Here is a 16516-nt window from a genome sequence, read left to right as displayed (position 1 = left end):
CTGTGTTAGATGTCGCCACCTGTACGTCAAACGTTTGACACAATCATACAGTGAAACCAACTGCAACAGACGAAGTTTTTACTGTCGTGGTCGGTTGTGTCAAAATGTTTTCGAGGTTATGTAAAAACTTTAAATATACATATTCATAATCATGGCAGTTTGGCTTAAAATATTTGTTAAATATTTGTGTTTTCTTTATTAAAATATGCAAAGTGAAATCATTATCATGTAGAGTTCTGCAGCATCAATTAGTATCAGAAGTTGTAGCAGGAAGCAGTAAAGGTAAAATATATAATAATAATGATAAATAGTTGTCTGGCTGAAACCAGGGCTATAATGTGAGAACATCATAGATCTGGCTATGAATGATTTTTTTCCTTCCTTGTTTACTATTCCCATTACGATTATTCACCTCTTCTACACATTATTTTCTTTTTTTCAATTTTCTTTTCCAAACTAATGCTTTCATGCCTCTTAGTCTTGTGCTTTGTAAAACACCAAAATTTATCTGCACTCTTCTTTCCAATCTTGTTAGTCCTTTGAGTTCACCTTCAAAGACATCGTGCAAGAGGCACTCTTTTTGCAGAATGGTTCTGGTCCAGTTTCCTTTTCTTTTAATGATCATGCTCAGTAGAGTTTTTTCTTCGCCCACTTTTTTTGTAGTTTTTCATTTGTTATCTTATCTGTTCACTTCATTTCCTTCATTTGTCTCCAGCACAACAATTTAAAACTCTCGAGACAGTTTTTGGGGGATATATTAACGAATATTAAATGTTAAATATGAACAATACAACACTCAGATTTTTAACACACACTTTATTTAATAATTACAGAAGTTTCGAGATCATAGTATGCCTCATATTCAGTGTAATTTCAAAAAAGTAAAAATGTATTAGTACACTGAAAATGAGGTATACCATGGTCTTGAAACATCTGTAGTTATTAAATAGTTATATATAGAATTCTTTCGATATATATATATATATATATATATATATATATATATATATATATAAATATCGAAAGAATTCTGAGTGGTTAGATATTGATGTGCACTCTTTTTGCACTTATTTATTAAATGATATTAATTTTACATTTTTAATCAAGACTAGATTTGCCTCATCTTCAGTGTAATATAATTTTCAGTAACATAAATAAATTTGTGGTAACTGTTTCACATACTTCTGCTGCTTATGAGTCTCGAAACATCTGTAAAATTAAGATTATTTAATAAGTAAGAGCGAAAAGAATGCTGTGTGTTTATATTTCTCAATTAATATGTATGTATGTATATATATATATATATATATATATATATATATATATATATATTACATTATATTTTTATGAAATTGTAAGTCAAGAAATATTTTTGACAAAAGAATAGTTTTAAAGTCATTTAATTTTTAAAACTGTTCACAAATCTTATTACTATGTTTTGTTCATTTTAATTGCATAAACAATTTCTTACAAATCAAAAAACTATCTACTATGAAAGACAGTAAAATTTCTCTGGAAAGATCATAACAAGTAATAATTCAACTTTACTAAACTGTAAATTTAGTAAAAGCATCAATTCTCATCAATGATATAATTATTTTTAGATATACAGTTGTAAAAACATACAATATATAAAATCGGAATGAAGAAATACTAATAATGCATATCAATTGGTAATAAATTAACGGAATAAAAGAACAACTTGTTTTTACATTGACACTTTCAATAACAAGGAAAAATTATTATTCAATAATAACATATAATGTAGGTTTTATCAATAGCTTATAGTTTTAACGAGTTTTAGTTGTGTCACATATACCAACCACATAAGAATATAGAAATCACTCATGTGTTGGATTTCAATTTTAATAACCAATATCCACTCGGTCAATTCAAAAGTTGTTAAAAGTAATAAAATTTGTACTTGTGCTGTATCGAAAACTCAGACATTCTTAAACCATATCTTTCTTTGCACTATTCTGAATAAATTAATGCAAATTTGTTGGGTATCAATTGAATGAAGTGGATTTTTCAAGTAAAACAAGTTTTATGTTTTCAATTTATTGTTAATATTATTGTATAACAACCTTTAATTTTATTTTTGTTTTTTAAGTCTTCCGGGTACGTTTGCTTGTGATAGTAATCTTATATCAGCCAAACCTTTGTTTCTAAAAAATTGCTTTTCTCTATCTTTTTTCAAGTCTAACAGTCTCTGCCCTTGTGATACATCTAAGCCAGGTTTGTAATAATTTATCCCATTATTGATGATAGTGGTTTTCATCGGAGCAATTACTTTTCTCACATGTATGTTGTGTTCTTTTTCCTCTCCTCCTCGGATAATTTTGCTCTCTATCAACTGTGGGTTTTGTATGAATTTTGCTCGATGGGCTACTGTTGGTTTTTGTTTGAGAGATAACATAGCTGGCATTACAATTATAGGCTTTGGAACAGCATGTTCTTTAGATAGACATTGTACCATATTGGGCGCGAATTCAATTGGTGAAGGTTGCGATACCAATACTCTACTATGCATTGACGGAAAATTCCCATTCTGTATCTCCTTGAATGGTGCACAGGTTTTTGATATCTGAGTTTGCATACAGTTTTGTTGACTCTGGTTTGCAAGGACATCATTGTTTTCCATTTGTTTATTATGTACTGGCCCCTTTTCATGCAATGCATCGAAAAAGCTTCCATGCTCTGGAATTTGTTAAAAGTGTTGTTATTTCTTCCTAGTAAGATTATACATAGTTATATTTGAGAGGTACTTTAGAAAAAGAGTTTTTGGTAAAGAAAACTATGTTATTAAATTTAATGTCTTAGTAAGGGATTTACCCTTAGAACTTGCTCTGAGGGCAATTTCAATTTAACAAATTGCAATCTTTTACTAGAGTACCCATCAGCTATTGTCAAAAATATAAATCCTAAAAGTGGAATAATTCTACCCTTCTCCTGGAAAATGCGCTTTTTCTGAAGAATGCTGTAAATTCCGAATTTATGACAAGGTAGTTTTTCCGGGTCACCATAATTCATCATCCTGTAAGGTATTTCGAAATTATTATAATTATTTTAAAAAAATACAATATAATAATCTCATAACCGAAAATTATATCCTTCTTTCCATAACCAGCCCTCAGCTTGTTCTAAGTAGGTCTGTTGGGGTCCGATAACTGAACCTGGTCTGCAAATTCGAAGCCAGGCGATGGACTCCCGTGCTCCCATATCGTAATGTTTTATGAGGAATGCTCCAATCAAAGTGCCTGTTCTTCCCAAACCAGCCTGAAAGATAATAATTTTATTACATAGAACGATCCAGCCGATCTTTCTCAAAAACTCATCGATTCCTAACTGATATCTTTCGAAATGTTTTCTAATTTTTAAAATCGGTTCAGGATTTTGGGCTACAAATAGGATTTTTTTTGCACTTTTGTGCTAGTAATTTAGAAACGGCTACATCATCTCGCAAATCAAAATAATGCGAGTCCTAATCTGGTTCCATCCAATGGCTTTTAAATTTTTGAAATTAGTGCAGCATAAATTTAGATTTCTTGTAAAATTCCTGTGTCTTTGTATATCTGGTGTGAAATGGCAATGGGAAATCTCTCACGCTATTGTTCCCTGAATCGAATTGGAGTTTAACTCAGGTCACGGATCTGCTCTAGGGCAGTGCTACCCATTAATTTTTTTACCTTGCAATGAACAGCAATTGCTCCTGGTTCTCTTTCTGATATGTTAAGGAATTCAGTTAAAACATGCCTTGGAGGAGTTGATCCATCCGGGAAAAATAGATCAAAATGTTTTATTCCAGCGTTTTTAAATCTGAAATCGTTCGAATTAATTGTAATTAAAAAGTAATTATTTAGGTATTTTTTTAACTGCACCGGTGGTCAATTATCTATATTATTTTTTTTTAAATGTACATACTTCTGGGAATCATACTGCGGTCTGTTCAGCCTTATGACAGTTCTCACATTGTTCTTCTTAAAATATGTGATGTACAATTCAGGCGCTTGCTCTCGGCTAGTTTCCGTGGGTCCAGGAAAAGCTATAAACTTATCTAAAAAATACGTTTATGAAAACATATATAAACAAAAATCTATCCCAACCATATTTTATAGTTATTCTTACTTGGAACAATCCACGTGATATCGCCAAGTCCTATTTTTCCCAATCTATCATATTCGTTGCAGTCAAAATCTGTGAAGTTAAAAATTCTTAAGGTGACTGCTCGATGCAGAGCTTGCAGGCAATCAAGAATTGATATGTGGTAATTGGATTCTTTTTGGGATGCATCTTGAAATGGTCTGAAAACTATGAATGTATTATTGCTTGTAATATTACAACATGTATAATAAATATCTATGTGGCACATAACAATATTGTTCATGTATAGTAAATTATTAGCTGGTACATGTTTTGGATAACCTGGTTGGTACCTCTCCAACTAGGAAAACACATTATCATTGACTTTCATTAGGGCAAGTTATAGTAATCGCAAAAAAATCTAAAATGAAAATGTTTGCATATCTTCCCGTTTCAAGACCTCCTGAACATTTTGGCATACCTTAGAAAAAATGGATGGTCCACGGTTTCGAGAGCACAAATCAACGGATTTGTTCGACTTAAAAAGCATTAGATTCTTATTGATGAGGAAACGTGCTGATTAGTTTTTGGCAAAAACAGGTACAGCCATTTCGGATGTACCAATTCAGTTTTGGCCAGAACAGGGCATCTTATTATTAGATTGGTTAAAAAAAAAATGATTTGTGTTGACGGATGGCTAGTTTTTGGCAAAGACAGGTGGGATACAGAGCAAAAAGTTCTATGAACGGTTTTATTCGTATTGATAAGGAGACGTGCTGATTAGTTTTTGGCGAAGGCAGGTCTAGCCGTTCCAAATATACGGGGCAAAAAGAGCCAAAAACGGTAACACAGGTTTTAAGAGAACGGAGCGTCCGATTTTATTATTTCAAAAAACATTTTACTTGTACTGACAAGATGAAGAACTGATTAAATTTTTGTATGTATGTATAAATTGTATAATTTTTTTCGGGTTTCGTACCAAGATTTTTAATTACGGTACGGGAAGTTCCAGCAATTTTCCTTAAGGCACGATGTCATGCACCCCACTAGTTGCGAAAGCAATTCCAGTGGTTTTGGAGATGCAGAAAAATGCCAATTTGTTGGTCAAATATAGTCTTTACATTGATTCATATACAAATATAATAATTGGTAGACAGGGAGACAAATAGACAGGTAGACAGATAGACAGGTAGACGGTTGGGCAGGTAGATAGGCAGACAGGGAGACAGATAAATAGGAAGAAAAGTAGAAGACAGATAAGCAGGTTGGCGGTCATAATTGGTAGACAGGGAGACAAGTAGACAGGTAAACGGGTAATAAAAAATGAAGAAATGGATACAGATGGACAAACTAGTAAAATGATAGACAGATAGACAGGTAGGCTGATAAACTGATAGACAGGTAAGCAGGTATCTAGTATAGAAGTAGTCTGGTATTAGTCCTGTCATTTAAGCTTAAATTAGGTAAGAATCTAGGATTTCTACATAGCCAGCTGTAAGTTTGTAAATACTTCTATATTGACACCTAAAAGTTGTCTCAAATCCTAGATATGGTAGGGTATAGGCAACATATGTAGGTTTTGAGACAACTTTTAGATATTAGAGAAAATATTAGATTTTAGAATATACAAGTATTTACAGACTTACAGCTGGTTATCTCGAATTCCGATGTGAAATTACTATAATGACTGGACTAATAGAATTATTCTGGTATAAAGAAGTAGACGGAAACATGTAGACCAGGCAGATAGTTAGGTGGATTGGTAGACAGGTAGATCATATATAATTTTAAAAAATCGATTTTTTACTTAATGGGAAGTGTATGCAATTTGCCAAACTGCAAAATAAGATTAATAGGAGGAATAAGCTATTGAGGTGCATTTAGTGAAAATTTTGATGTGTCTTCTCTTTTTTGTACTTATTTTGGAGTTGATCTCTAAATTATTTGCTACAAGTTAAATTTTGATTATGAATCTTATCTAAATGCCTACTTGAATGGTTTTCCTTTATATTTGACAGTGTAATATGCGTCGTTCGGCGACTGAGCCAAATACAGAACCGCAAAAGCCGATATTAAAAAAGCAGCATTCGCCCTTTTTTGAGGATCAGTCGAAGTATAATGTATTACCTTCTGACCAGGTGTAGTTTTCAGTTTATTGTTTAAAATATTACAATATTTGTAAAGACATGATAAATTTAATGGTCCGAAATCCGTATAAAAATTATGGTACACCAATTCATCGTCGGTTGAGAAGAATACAGTTTCACTGGTAGATTTAGGTGCTCGGCCAAGTATTGTTGCGAAATATAATTTGTTCTTCAAGAATTGAGTCAAATGCTTAATTTCACAATTACTGGTATTGAAAATAAAATCCATTTTAAAGTAATTTTATGCCTGTTACATGCTTGTATATCAAATAACACGTATTGATAATTTTGGTTTTCTAAACGGTTACAATTTTGAATGAGAATACACTTATTATTTATTTGTCATTACGAATTTTGATTTTTTTTGTTTTTGTTTTACTTTTATTTTTTTATTTTTTTTAAACAAAGTTGGTTTTGCTTAAGCATAGGTTTGCACTTAATTTATTTTAGCTCATTTTATGTAAAAATTTATATTTTCACTTTTATGTTTTTGCTAGAAAAATTTTGCTAGATGTGCTACTGCTAATAAATTTTAAGATTTTTAAATAGTTTGACACCAAAATTTTGAAAAGAGCGTGTTCGTGTTTGTGAACCAAATTTGACGTCGTTTTCTTAAAACGGCTGAACCAATTTTAAAATTTGAAATTCATTTGATGAAAATCGATAGAGACTTACGTTGATTATTTTTATGCGACAGCAAATTTTGTTTTTTTATAGTTATCAGATAAGTGGGAAGGTTTCATCAACGTTTTTGCTAAAATCCTGAACCAATTCTGAAAATTTAAAAACAGAAAAATATTAATTAGGATTCCTATTAAAAGTGGTTTAATTATAAAAATTATATACACGCATTTAGAAATCAAATTGAGTGAAAAAACTGCATTGTGCCTTAACGCAAATTGCTGGAACTTTCCGTACCAAAAATTATTTTTTTAAATATTTTAAAAACCATTGAAAAAATGGTTTGAGAACATTTGAGAATGGTTTGATGTTTGAGAACTTTGACATTGTTGAAAAAAATGTACTTTTTTGAAAAGTTTTTTGTCATTTTTTTTTTTGAAAAAAAAGAATTTCTATGCAACATTTTGGCATACCTTAAAGAAAATGGATGTATGTGTGTGTGTATGTGTGTGTGTGTGCGGATACAAATTTTTGTCGACGATTTCGGGAGCACCGATCAACTGATTTGAATATTTCAAAAAACATTCAATTCGTATTGATGAGGAGACGTGCTGATTAGTTTTTTGCGAAGGCAGGTTTAGCCGTTCCGAAGATACGGGGCAAAAAGTGCCAAAAACGGTAACTCAGTTTTTAAAAGAACGGGGCGTCCGATTTTAATAATTCAGAAAACATTTTACTTGTATTGGCAAGATGAAGTACTGTTTAAATTGTTGAAAGGCAGGCCTAGCGGTAATGGTAATGTCTCAATAAAAATAATTTAAAAAAATGTCATTTGGCGGTCAAAAATGTTTATTGGACATATGTACATCAGATTATCAGATATTTTATAGAGATTTTTATAATATGTACACATTTTGTGCAATTTTTTTGGGTTCCGTACCAAGATTTTTAATTTCAGTACGGAAATTTCCAGCAATTTGCCTAAAAGCACGATGCCATATGCACTTCACTAGTTAATCTTGCGGTCCAATAACAGTGTATAAACAATCAATTGGGTAATTAATTTGTTCAATAGTATTATAATTCGAAAATATTATTTTTTAGAATATACAGATTGTGGCAATAAACATCATAATCATGAGCCATTATTGCTTTCAAAAATAGGGCCAAGGAAAGATATATTAATGTATTTTTAAAGTGTATTGTAAATCTTCGTTTTTCTATGCTACATCAATTTGCTTATATTATACAAGAATATTAAAGATAACATTTCAAATCGCTGAAACATTTTTCTATTCTTTTATAAACGATCCCTGAATCAAGATCTTCCATTCGTACTCTCGCATGTTTTTTTTTGAGTTTCAAATTTCCCGCGCCATGAAGAAAGTAATTGTCCTGCGTCACCATGTATGAGTGTGTAGCCAACTTCATACTGCACTGTCTAAACTCTTTGTCATAGTAAGATGGCTGACGTTTGTTTGTTCGTGGTTTGAGTCAAAATCCAGTGTACATTGGAAATAACTGTTATAAAAGACATAAAAGTGAAACTTTTGATAAAATGATATAATTGATTGTGCTGATAGTGAAGAAATTGTCAAAGTCGAGGAAATCATTCATTGAGAGTCGAATATTGTAGAATTAATTCACTGCATGGCTATCAGGTATGTCAGATGTTTATTTCTATGTGCCAAAATACTTTTTTGTAATAGATTATGGTTAGTGTTCTTCTTGTTGTATATAGTATGTGGTTGCGATTAGGTAATATAAATGCTTATTTCATCTTCGTATATAAGATGTTCTTATGTACTAGAATATTTGTTGTCATCACAGAGAGTGACAATAAAATTAACATTAAAAAAGTGGAAACACTATGAGTCAAGTTATGTGGCATATGTGCCTGTTTATTTTATTCAGATAATTTTATCTATACTGTTAAAAGTTATGATTTATATATTTCCGCATGTTGTGCAAGTCGATAGTGCAAATAAATCCAACATACACATAAGTTTTCATATGAGTTGGATTGCTACTTGATTTTAATAATGTACAAACCAGTAAAAGATGGTTTTTATGTTTATGTAAATATTCATACTGGCTCTTTAATGAATATTCATAACTACGTTTTCTAACTCTATAATTTATTGTTATTATTAACTTCCCGTAGGGCAAGTTATAGTAATCGCAAAAAAATCGAAAATGAAAATTTTTATATATCTTTACGTTTCAGAGGTTTCTGAACATTTTGGCATACCTTAGAAAAAATGGATGTATGTGTGTGTGTGTGTGTGTGTGTATGTATGTATGTGTGTGTATGTATGTGCGGATACAAATTTTCGTCGACGATTTCGGGAACACGGATCAACCGATTTGAATAATTCAAAAAACATTCGATCCGTATTGATAAGGAGACGTGCTGATTAGTTTTTGGCAAAGGCAGGTCATGCCGTTCTGAAGATACGGGGCAAAAAGTTCCGAAAACGGTAACTCAGTTTTTAAGAGAACGGAGCGTCCGATTTGAATAATTCAAAAAACATTTTATTTGTATTGACAAAATGAAGAATCGATACAACTTTCATGAAGGTAGGTTCAGCGGTTTCGGAGATACAGAGAAAAAAGTAAAAAAATGAGCCATTTGGCGGTCAAAAATGATCATTAGACATATGCACATCAAATTATCAGATATTTTATAGAGATTTTAACAATAAGTATACATTTTGTTAACATTCCTATGGGTTCCGTACCAATGCTTATGCGTTAGACAGCGACGCGGCGCTTACGCGCTTTATATTTTGTCCCTATGTAGTTAAAGCAGTACGATTGCTCAGAAAAAAGTTCAGATCTTCCACAATATGTCAAAATAAAGAAAAAAAAATTTTTTTTCGAAAAAAAATTTTTTTTAAAAAAAAAAATTTTTTTAAAAGATTTTTTTTTCAAAAAAAACTAATTTTTTGTCCAATTTATAGTTTCTCAAAAATCTTATTTTTTCAAAGTAATTTTTTTTCAAAAATGTTAATCGTTTTTAAAAAAAATAATAATTTTTGGTACGGGAAGTTCCAGCAATTTGCCTTAAGGCAGGATGCCCTAATTGCCTTAAGACAGAATTCCACTTACAGCTAGTTTAATTCACTATGGTGATAAATAAATCAATAAATTTCTTTTAATCTATCAATCTTAATAAATTCAATATGATATGCATAAAATGGCATAATGTCTCATTATTTTAATTATGAGTTTTGATGTAGCGTGGTCATTTTTAATTGTTGCAGAAATGTGGTACTTTGAAACCAAAAAAACTTCTTACAAATTTATAAATTTATTAATATTTATTAATAATAATAATAATATCAATTTATTAATATTAATATTAACTTCAATAAAATTGTTTTTATTCTTTTTTCATCAAAAATACATTAAAATCCAAGAAGTTTTTCTACCCAGAAGATACTGAGACTTACCTTAACTATTCGTCCTGAACTAAAAGTAATTGCGTACTGAAATACAATAGAACCCCGTTAAGACGATTATGTTTAGAGCGTTTTTTTGCACAATTTGCCACTTTATGACCCTCTTGCTCTCTTTGCAACATATTCTTGCTATCCTGCTTAATACGCTTTCTCGCACAAGACGCGTTTGTGGCCCGGTATCTAGAAAATAATCTTAGTGTTTTACAGTAATAATAATGAGTAGTTTTGCCCTAAGGCATAGCGTGAGATTTCTCATTGCCATGTTACACCGCAGTGCCCGAAATGGGCTTTTTGCAATTGGAAGCATATTTTTAACTTCCCGTAGGGTAAGTTATTGTAATGGGCCGAAAATCGAAAATCAAAATTTTTACATTTCTCGACGTTTTGAAGGTTTCTGAACGTTTTGGCATACCTCAGAAAAATGGATGAGTGTGTGTTTTGTATGTCCGCATTTTTTCGGGCGCACGGATCAACCGATTTGAATGGTTAAAAAAACATTCGGTTCCTATTGATAGGGAGATGTGCTGATTAGTTTTTGGCAAAGGCAGGCAAAATAATTCAGAATTTAATTTTAATTCTGACTAAAGTTCTAATATATTTTAAACAAATACTTTCAACTTTGCAATTCAGTTTATATAATTCTTATAAATATTCGACAATGTTACAATATTTATAATAATCTATTTGAAAACATTGAATATTCTTCGAACATTTCGTTACGGTACGGGAAATTCCTGCAATTTGTCTTAAAGCACGATGCCATACGCCACTTGTTATAATAAAAATAGGAAGATCAAAATATTTTTTTTAATGACAATTATTTTCATTCTCGTTCTCATTTCTCTTTTAAATTGCAAATTATTTAATTATTATATGACGCAATTTGTTATTTAGAATTTTGTATTGAATTAATGAATTAAGGATTAAATTGTCTGTAGACTATAATAAAGGGGACCCATTTCGCACAGAACGAATTGCACATCAGAGTCGTTCCAATTAAATAATAGCTTCCTTGTTATGATAGTTCCAATGATTTCACAGTACACGTGCACTCAGCAAACTATGGTAGGGCAGGGTCGGCTCTACCATAATTGAATAACTGGGTTAAAGGATGGAGACATTAACACATATATATTCTATAATTTTGAATTTGATACTGTAGTGAGAGTTTAATAATCGGTAGAAATGCCAATGAAAAACACATTTCTTTAAAAATACATTTGGCTGTAGTCATTACCTTCATTCAGTGGAAGTTGGAAAAAAAAATAAAACATTATTCGCCCCGATAAGATCAAATTTTCTTCACTTGGGTCATGGTAACTTTATTAGATAATTCAGGCAAAAATGTATCAGGAAACTTAATATATCACAGAAATTTTTTTTTTTTGCTAAAATTCCTAGAAAATCACTATTTATGTCGCACATAGATGGCTAAGATGTCCTATATTTCTTCAGTTTTGCAACTTTTGATGGAACTGAGCATCCAATAAGAATGATCCAAAAAACATTCTATTCTCTGACTTATAATACTTTTTGGAGCATTCAATTTTTAACAGAAGAGTAGAATTTTATGGTTTTGGCGGTTTCCAAATATAGATACTAATATCCTAATTTATAATCATGAATATTTTTATAGAAATATACTTTATAATTGTACATTAATCAAGCTTTTAAATTCTGGGCTGAAAAAAGTTCTCTGATGTTAAAAATAATAATCAAGTGGTAACAATTATAGGTGTGAGTTACTTTTTTAAATTAAAGTTATATACATGAAATTTTCTTTTGAAAAGTTGAGGTTAACATAGATGTCATTACACACATATCATTATAATTTTTTTTACTATTTATTCAAGGCATTATTAAATCCATTAATTTTCTTAAATGGTGGAGTAAATATTATAACATTTAAAAGCACCTTAACAAATTTGGAAAAATAAATTAAGAAAATTATAACCACAAATTTTGTTCCAAATTATTGATTTAGATTCTTTGTAATAGTTGTGAGTTATAACTACAAGACGTTATATGTTGTAATAAGTGCTTTTTGTTTGTTAGGTTCAATTTACATACTAAAGATACAACCGCATAATATTCCTTATTAAAAGGTCATTTTTATGATTATAATCTATATATGTATTGCGTTGTGCTTTGAATTGGTAATCGAAATAAAAAATACACTGTTATTAAAAAATTATAATTTATTAGTTAGTCATACATAGTGTCGGATCTATGTATGTTCCACTTTCATTAATCAATAATATGGTGTATATTAAAAAAAACACAAATTTACTTTAAATAAAAATTAATTAGATAAGTTATATAAATATAAATATAAATATATATATATATATATATATATATATATATATATATATATATTTGTTCGTATACGTGGATCGTTAACTAAAATATCTTTTACTGAAGTCACAGTAAATCTATTTTCGCGACAGATCATTCTTTGGTTCATTCAACTCTCACTATTCATTTTTAATAATTAATTAAGCTCACGTCCCTGCTTTTTCATTCAAGTGTAAAGTCACATATTATAATTTTTAGCATATCACTTGAAATTGCAAATGAGGTCATGACCCTGAAACAATTAAATGTTTAAGTATTATAATTTTCATTGTTTGCTATTAAGCATATGCCACGACTATTGCCAAATTTCAAAGAAATCCATAATAGAAGAAGAGCTCGCAATAATTGGTTATGTAAAAAATTATTACAAAATTACCTAGTTAATCTAATTTATAAGTATTAATATTTTTATAGATATGCATTTATATTCGATATGCATCAACCTTTTCTTACAGCCAAATATTTTTTTTAACAAAATTATTACTAGCAAAACAAGTCTGTATTTGTCTGTAATAATAAAAAACCAATGATGAAAATAAATTTTTGAAGTCTTTTGCAACATACATATATTATCATGCTGAGATCTTATTTATTATTAATAATAGTTTTCAATATGACAACGATTTTTTTTTTTAAGTTTAGTTTTGTTTAAGGCGGTTACAAAATTTTTAGATGGCAGTTTAGTAATATACTAAAAACAATTCCTATAATTTCGTATGCAGAGAATAGTTATTAAGTCATGCCAATGAATTTATTGGTATTCTTATTAGAATTAAATTGCTATTCTCGTGTTTTAATGAATTTTGCTCATATCGATTACTATATTTCACTATTTAGAAAAATTACTGGTTTTAATATACAAGATACAATTATGAATTATTGACATTGCAGTATTGTAGTTCTAATTTATTGATAGATACCATATTATCATTTTATATATATTGAACTTTTGTTTTTATAATTGTTATCAACTGTTATAGTTGGTTAATTTGATTTGATTTTTTTTAACGAATTTCTTGCTGGCTACCTGTCTACATCATGTTCTCAAGGTTTCATAACATAGTAAAAGTAAATTTTGTTTACAAAAATACATAAATTACTTTATTTGAAAGTACTCATTTTAATTGCTAAACAGAATTTATTTTTTATGTAGACAAATCAATTTTGTGGTTGTTTGATTGTGTATGAACAATCACTAAATATATATATATATATATATATATATATATATATATATAATATATATATATATATATAAATTTATCCTTCCTCGAAATAAAGATATATTATCACCCAGATAAGATTTGTTTTCATGATTTAACAGACACGTGTTTGTTTTTAAGAATTGTGCAATTTTTATCTGAATATATTAACTATTACTTTTATAATATATATATATATATATATATATATATATATATATATAATTAGATTCTTGTATGCAATCTTATCAGAATCCTACTAGATTCGTGTATTGACATCATGGAACCGCGATTATATGTGACACGTGTACACAAAATAATTATTTTTATAAAATATTTGCAATAGAGAAATAATTTGATTAAATTTTCAAAATTGTAATAAAATTTACTAACATTCCTGTTGATCGTTTTATAAAATTATATAAATGGTACAATTTGCATTACATTTTTATCATAACACATATAGGGTTGCCAATGGGTAAACTCTGGTCATAACATTACATATTGTTCTTCATAATTACAAAATGTTTTTTTTTGTATTTTAAAATCAGTTTGTAATTGATTTTTGAGAAATAAAAAAGAGTGCCTATAAGGTTTACAAGCGATTGAAGTAAAACTTTTTTTTGTTATGAATGGCATTTTAGTTAAATTTTTACGATAATTATTAACTGAAGACGGGATAAAATATTCTTCCGATACAGACATTTTTATCACTAGCACGTAAACTTAGAATCTAATGACATTCCGAACAATATGCTTCACGCTTTGACGTGTAAGTGACGTACGCATATAATCAAAGACGCTCACGTGACACGACGACCAATCACAATAGACGACTCGAGCGTAACATTCTTCCGTTGCATTTTCAAATATTCACACCCTAGTTGCGTCTAAAGAAGTTACGCTAAAAAAAAAAAATTATCACATTTTTTAATGTTGGATTACTCGGTACTAAAAGCAATTAAAAAAACTTTGCTTATTTTGACCAAAATAAGCTTATAGAGTCTTTGTACTAGGTACATCATACAGTGGTATAAAATATTTTTAGAACTTTTTTCTATACAAAACATTTTTTTATTATTTGCTAAATAGTGCTTCAAGAATGTGCTAACGATTTTGAGGCAAATAATAAAAATTATGCAATATATTTTCTGAAATCACTGAAGTCACGAACAATATGTTATCTGCGGCATGTAGAGATCTAATGTAGATAATTTCCTGTAATATTTTCATATTTATTGCTTACTTATTATGTAATATTTACATGTATTTATTTATTTATTTCGAATGGCTCATTTGCTTTATATTCAGTCTAAAACGAGACTCGACAAAAAACAAACTGCTTTTTAGAAAAGTGTAAAAAATGTATTTTATAGCAATTTATTAAAATCTTGTTACTTTTATTTATATCTCAAAGCTTTAAAATTTTCAGAGTTCTCCCAATTACTCTGATTGTTTATATAATTTAGTACAGAAAAACTTTTTATATTGACCAGGTTTCATACATATCATGTATTTTAATTTTCCCATATAAATACTCATAAATGCCAAGTTATTATTTTTGATATTCTTATCTTTTAGGAAGCATTTTTTCCTTGACTTCTGAAAGGTCAGTTCGGCAAAGTAAACAAACTATATATAATAAATCACTTTTAATGAGATATGTCATAAAAATATTGTTAAAATTAGATATTAGCGGGAACTTGACTGCTAAAGTTCAATATATCTAGTAGACATATAAATATATATATATATATATATATGCATAAAATATTATTATTAATAAATTAATAACATATTTCGGTTCCATACGCACTTTTACATCGCAATAAATATAAATTGTTCACAATGCTTGTTGCAATATCAATTATATTTTTTTGTATTTTTGCTGTTGCAAAATATATTTAAGTGAATAGATTATATTTAATATGTTTTTCTTGTGTCAAATTGTTGAGTAAATTTATTACAAGTTTTTCCAAAGCATTTCCATATTTTTCATATATATTTGGTTATAAAGCAAAAATTTATGTAAAGAATACGAACTATCATGGTCGATTTTATTATAGGTATTATTATAATTTGATACTAAAGGTTATATTACAAAGTGCTGGTTATTTTTACAATTTTCAAATAAAAAACCGAATATAAATTATTATTTGCAACGCACTTTGTTTGTTAGTTTTGTACCCAATGAATTCGTATAAAATTAAATTTTAATTAAACTTATTTAAATACTTTACAATTATTGCATTATAATTAGTTGCATTGAACATACAAATTTATAAGTTCTAGTGTAAAAATTAGATTTTTTGTAATAACTGAATATTCATTGATGATAGAGAAAAAACTGATCCATATGCAGAAACTAGATTTATGATGTAAATCTTCCCTTATTTATACTGAAAATTTTGATTGTAATTTGGAAATTATATTTTTTTTTATTTCTGTGAATTGGAATACTAAATATATTTGTGTAATATAAACGACATTAATTTTGTACTTGTTTAAGTCAGATGTTTCCAACCTTTTTGTACAGCCTCAAGTACTTGATGTGAATTTTAATTAATGGTGTCAGAATTATCATATATGTTTTTAAAACTATTCCAAAATTAGATTTTTGAATTGTGTCTATCTTTAAAAT

General features: G+C 28.9%; 1 protein-coding gene and 1 pseudogene across 1 annotated transcript; one reads left to right on the top strand and one right to left on the bottom strand.

The window, feature by feature from the left end:
• Positions 1–2095: 2095 nt before the first annotated feature.
• On the bottom strand, positions 2096–6459 carry LOC113383441 (dual specificity protein phosphatase CDC14C-like). The gene is made up of 7 exons (XM_026621707.1): positions 6074–6459; positions 4129–4328; positions 3925–4057; positions 3690–3819; positions 3101–3279; positions 2946–3037; positions 2096–2700 (listed from the first exon to the last, which is right to left on the bottom strand). The coding sequence occupies exons 1-7, from the start codon at positions 6457–6459 to the stop codon at positions 2096–2098; spliced, it is 1725 nt and encodes a 574-aa protein (XP_026477492.1).
• A 1859-nt stretch (positions 6460–8318) lies between these two features.
• The window catches only part of LOC113382729, a 55143-nt pseudogene continuing 46945 nt past the window's right edge, over positions 8319–16516 (top strand).

Source organism: Ctenocephalides felis, unplaced genomic scaffold (assembly GCF_003426905.1).
Source record: "Ctenocephalides felis isolate EL2017-DRISC unplaced genomic scaffold, ASM342690v1 CF-g0.4_SCAFFOLD_03570, whole genome shotgun sequence".
Classification (NCBI taxonomy): Eukaryota; Metazoa; Arthropoda; class Insecta; order Siphonaptera; family Pulicidae; genus Ctenocephalides; species Ctenocephalides felis.
This window is presented reverse-complemented; position numbering and strand designations above follow the sequence as displayed.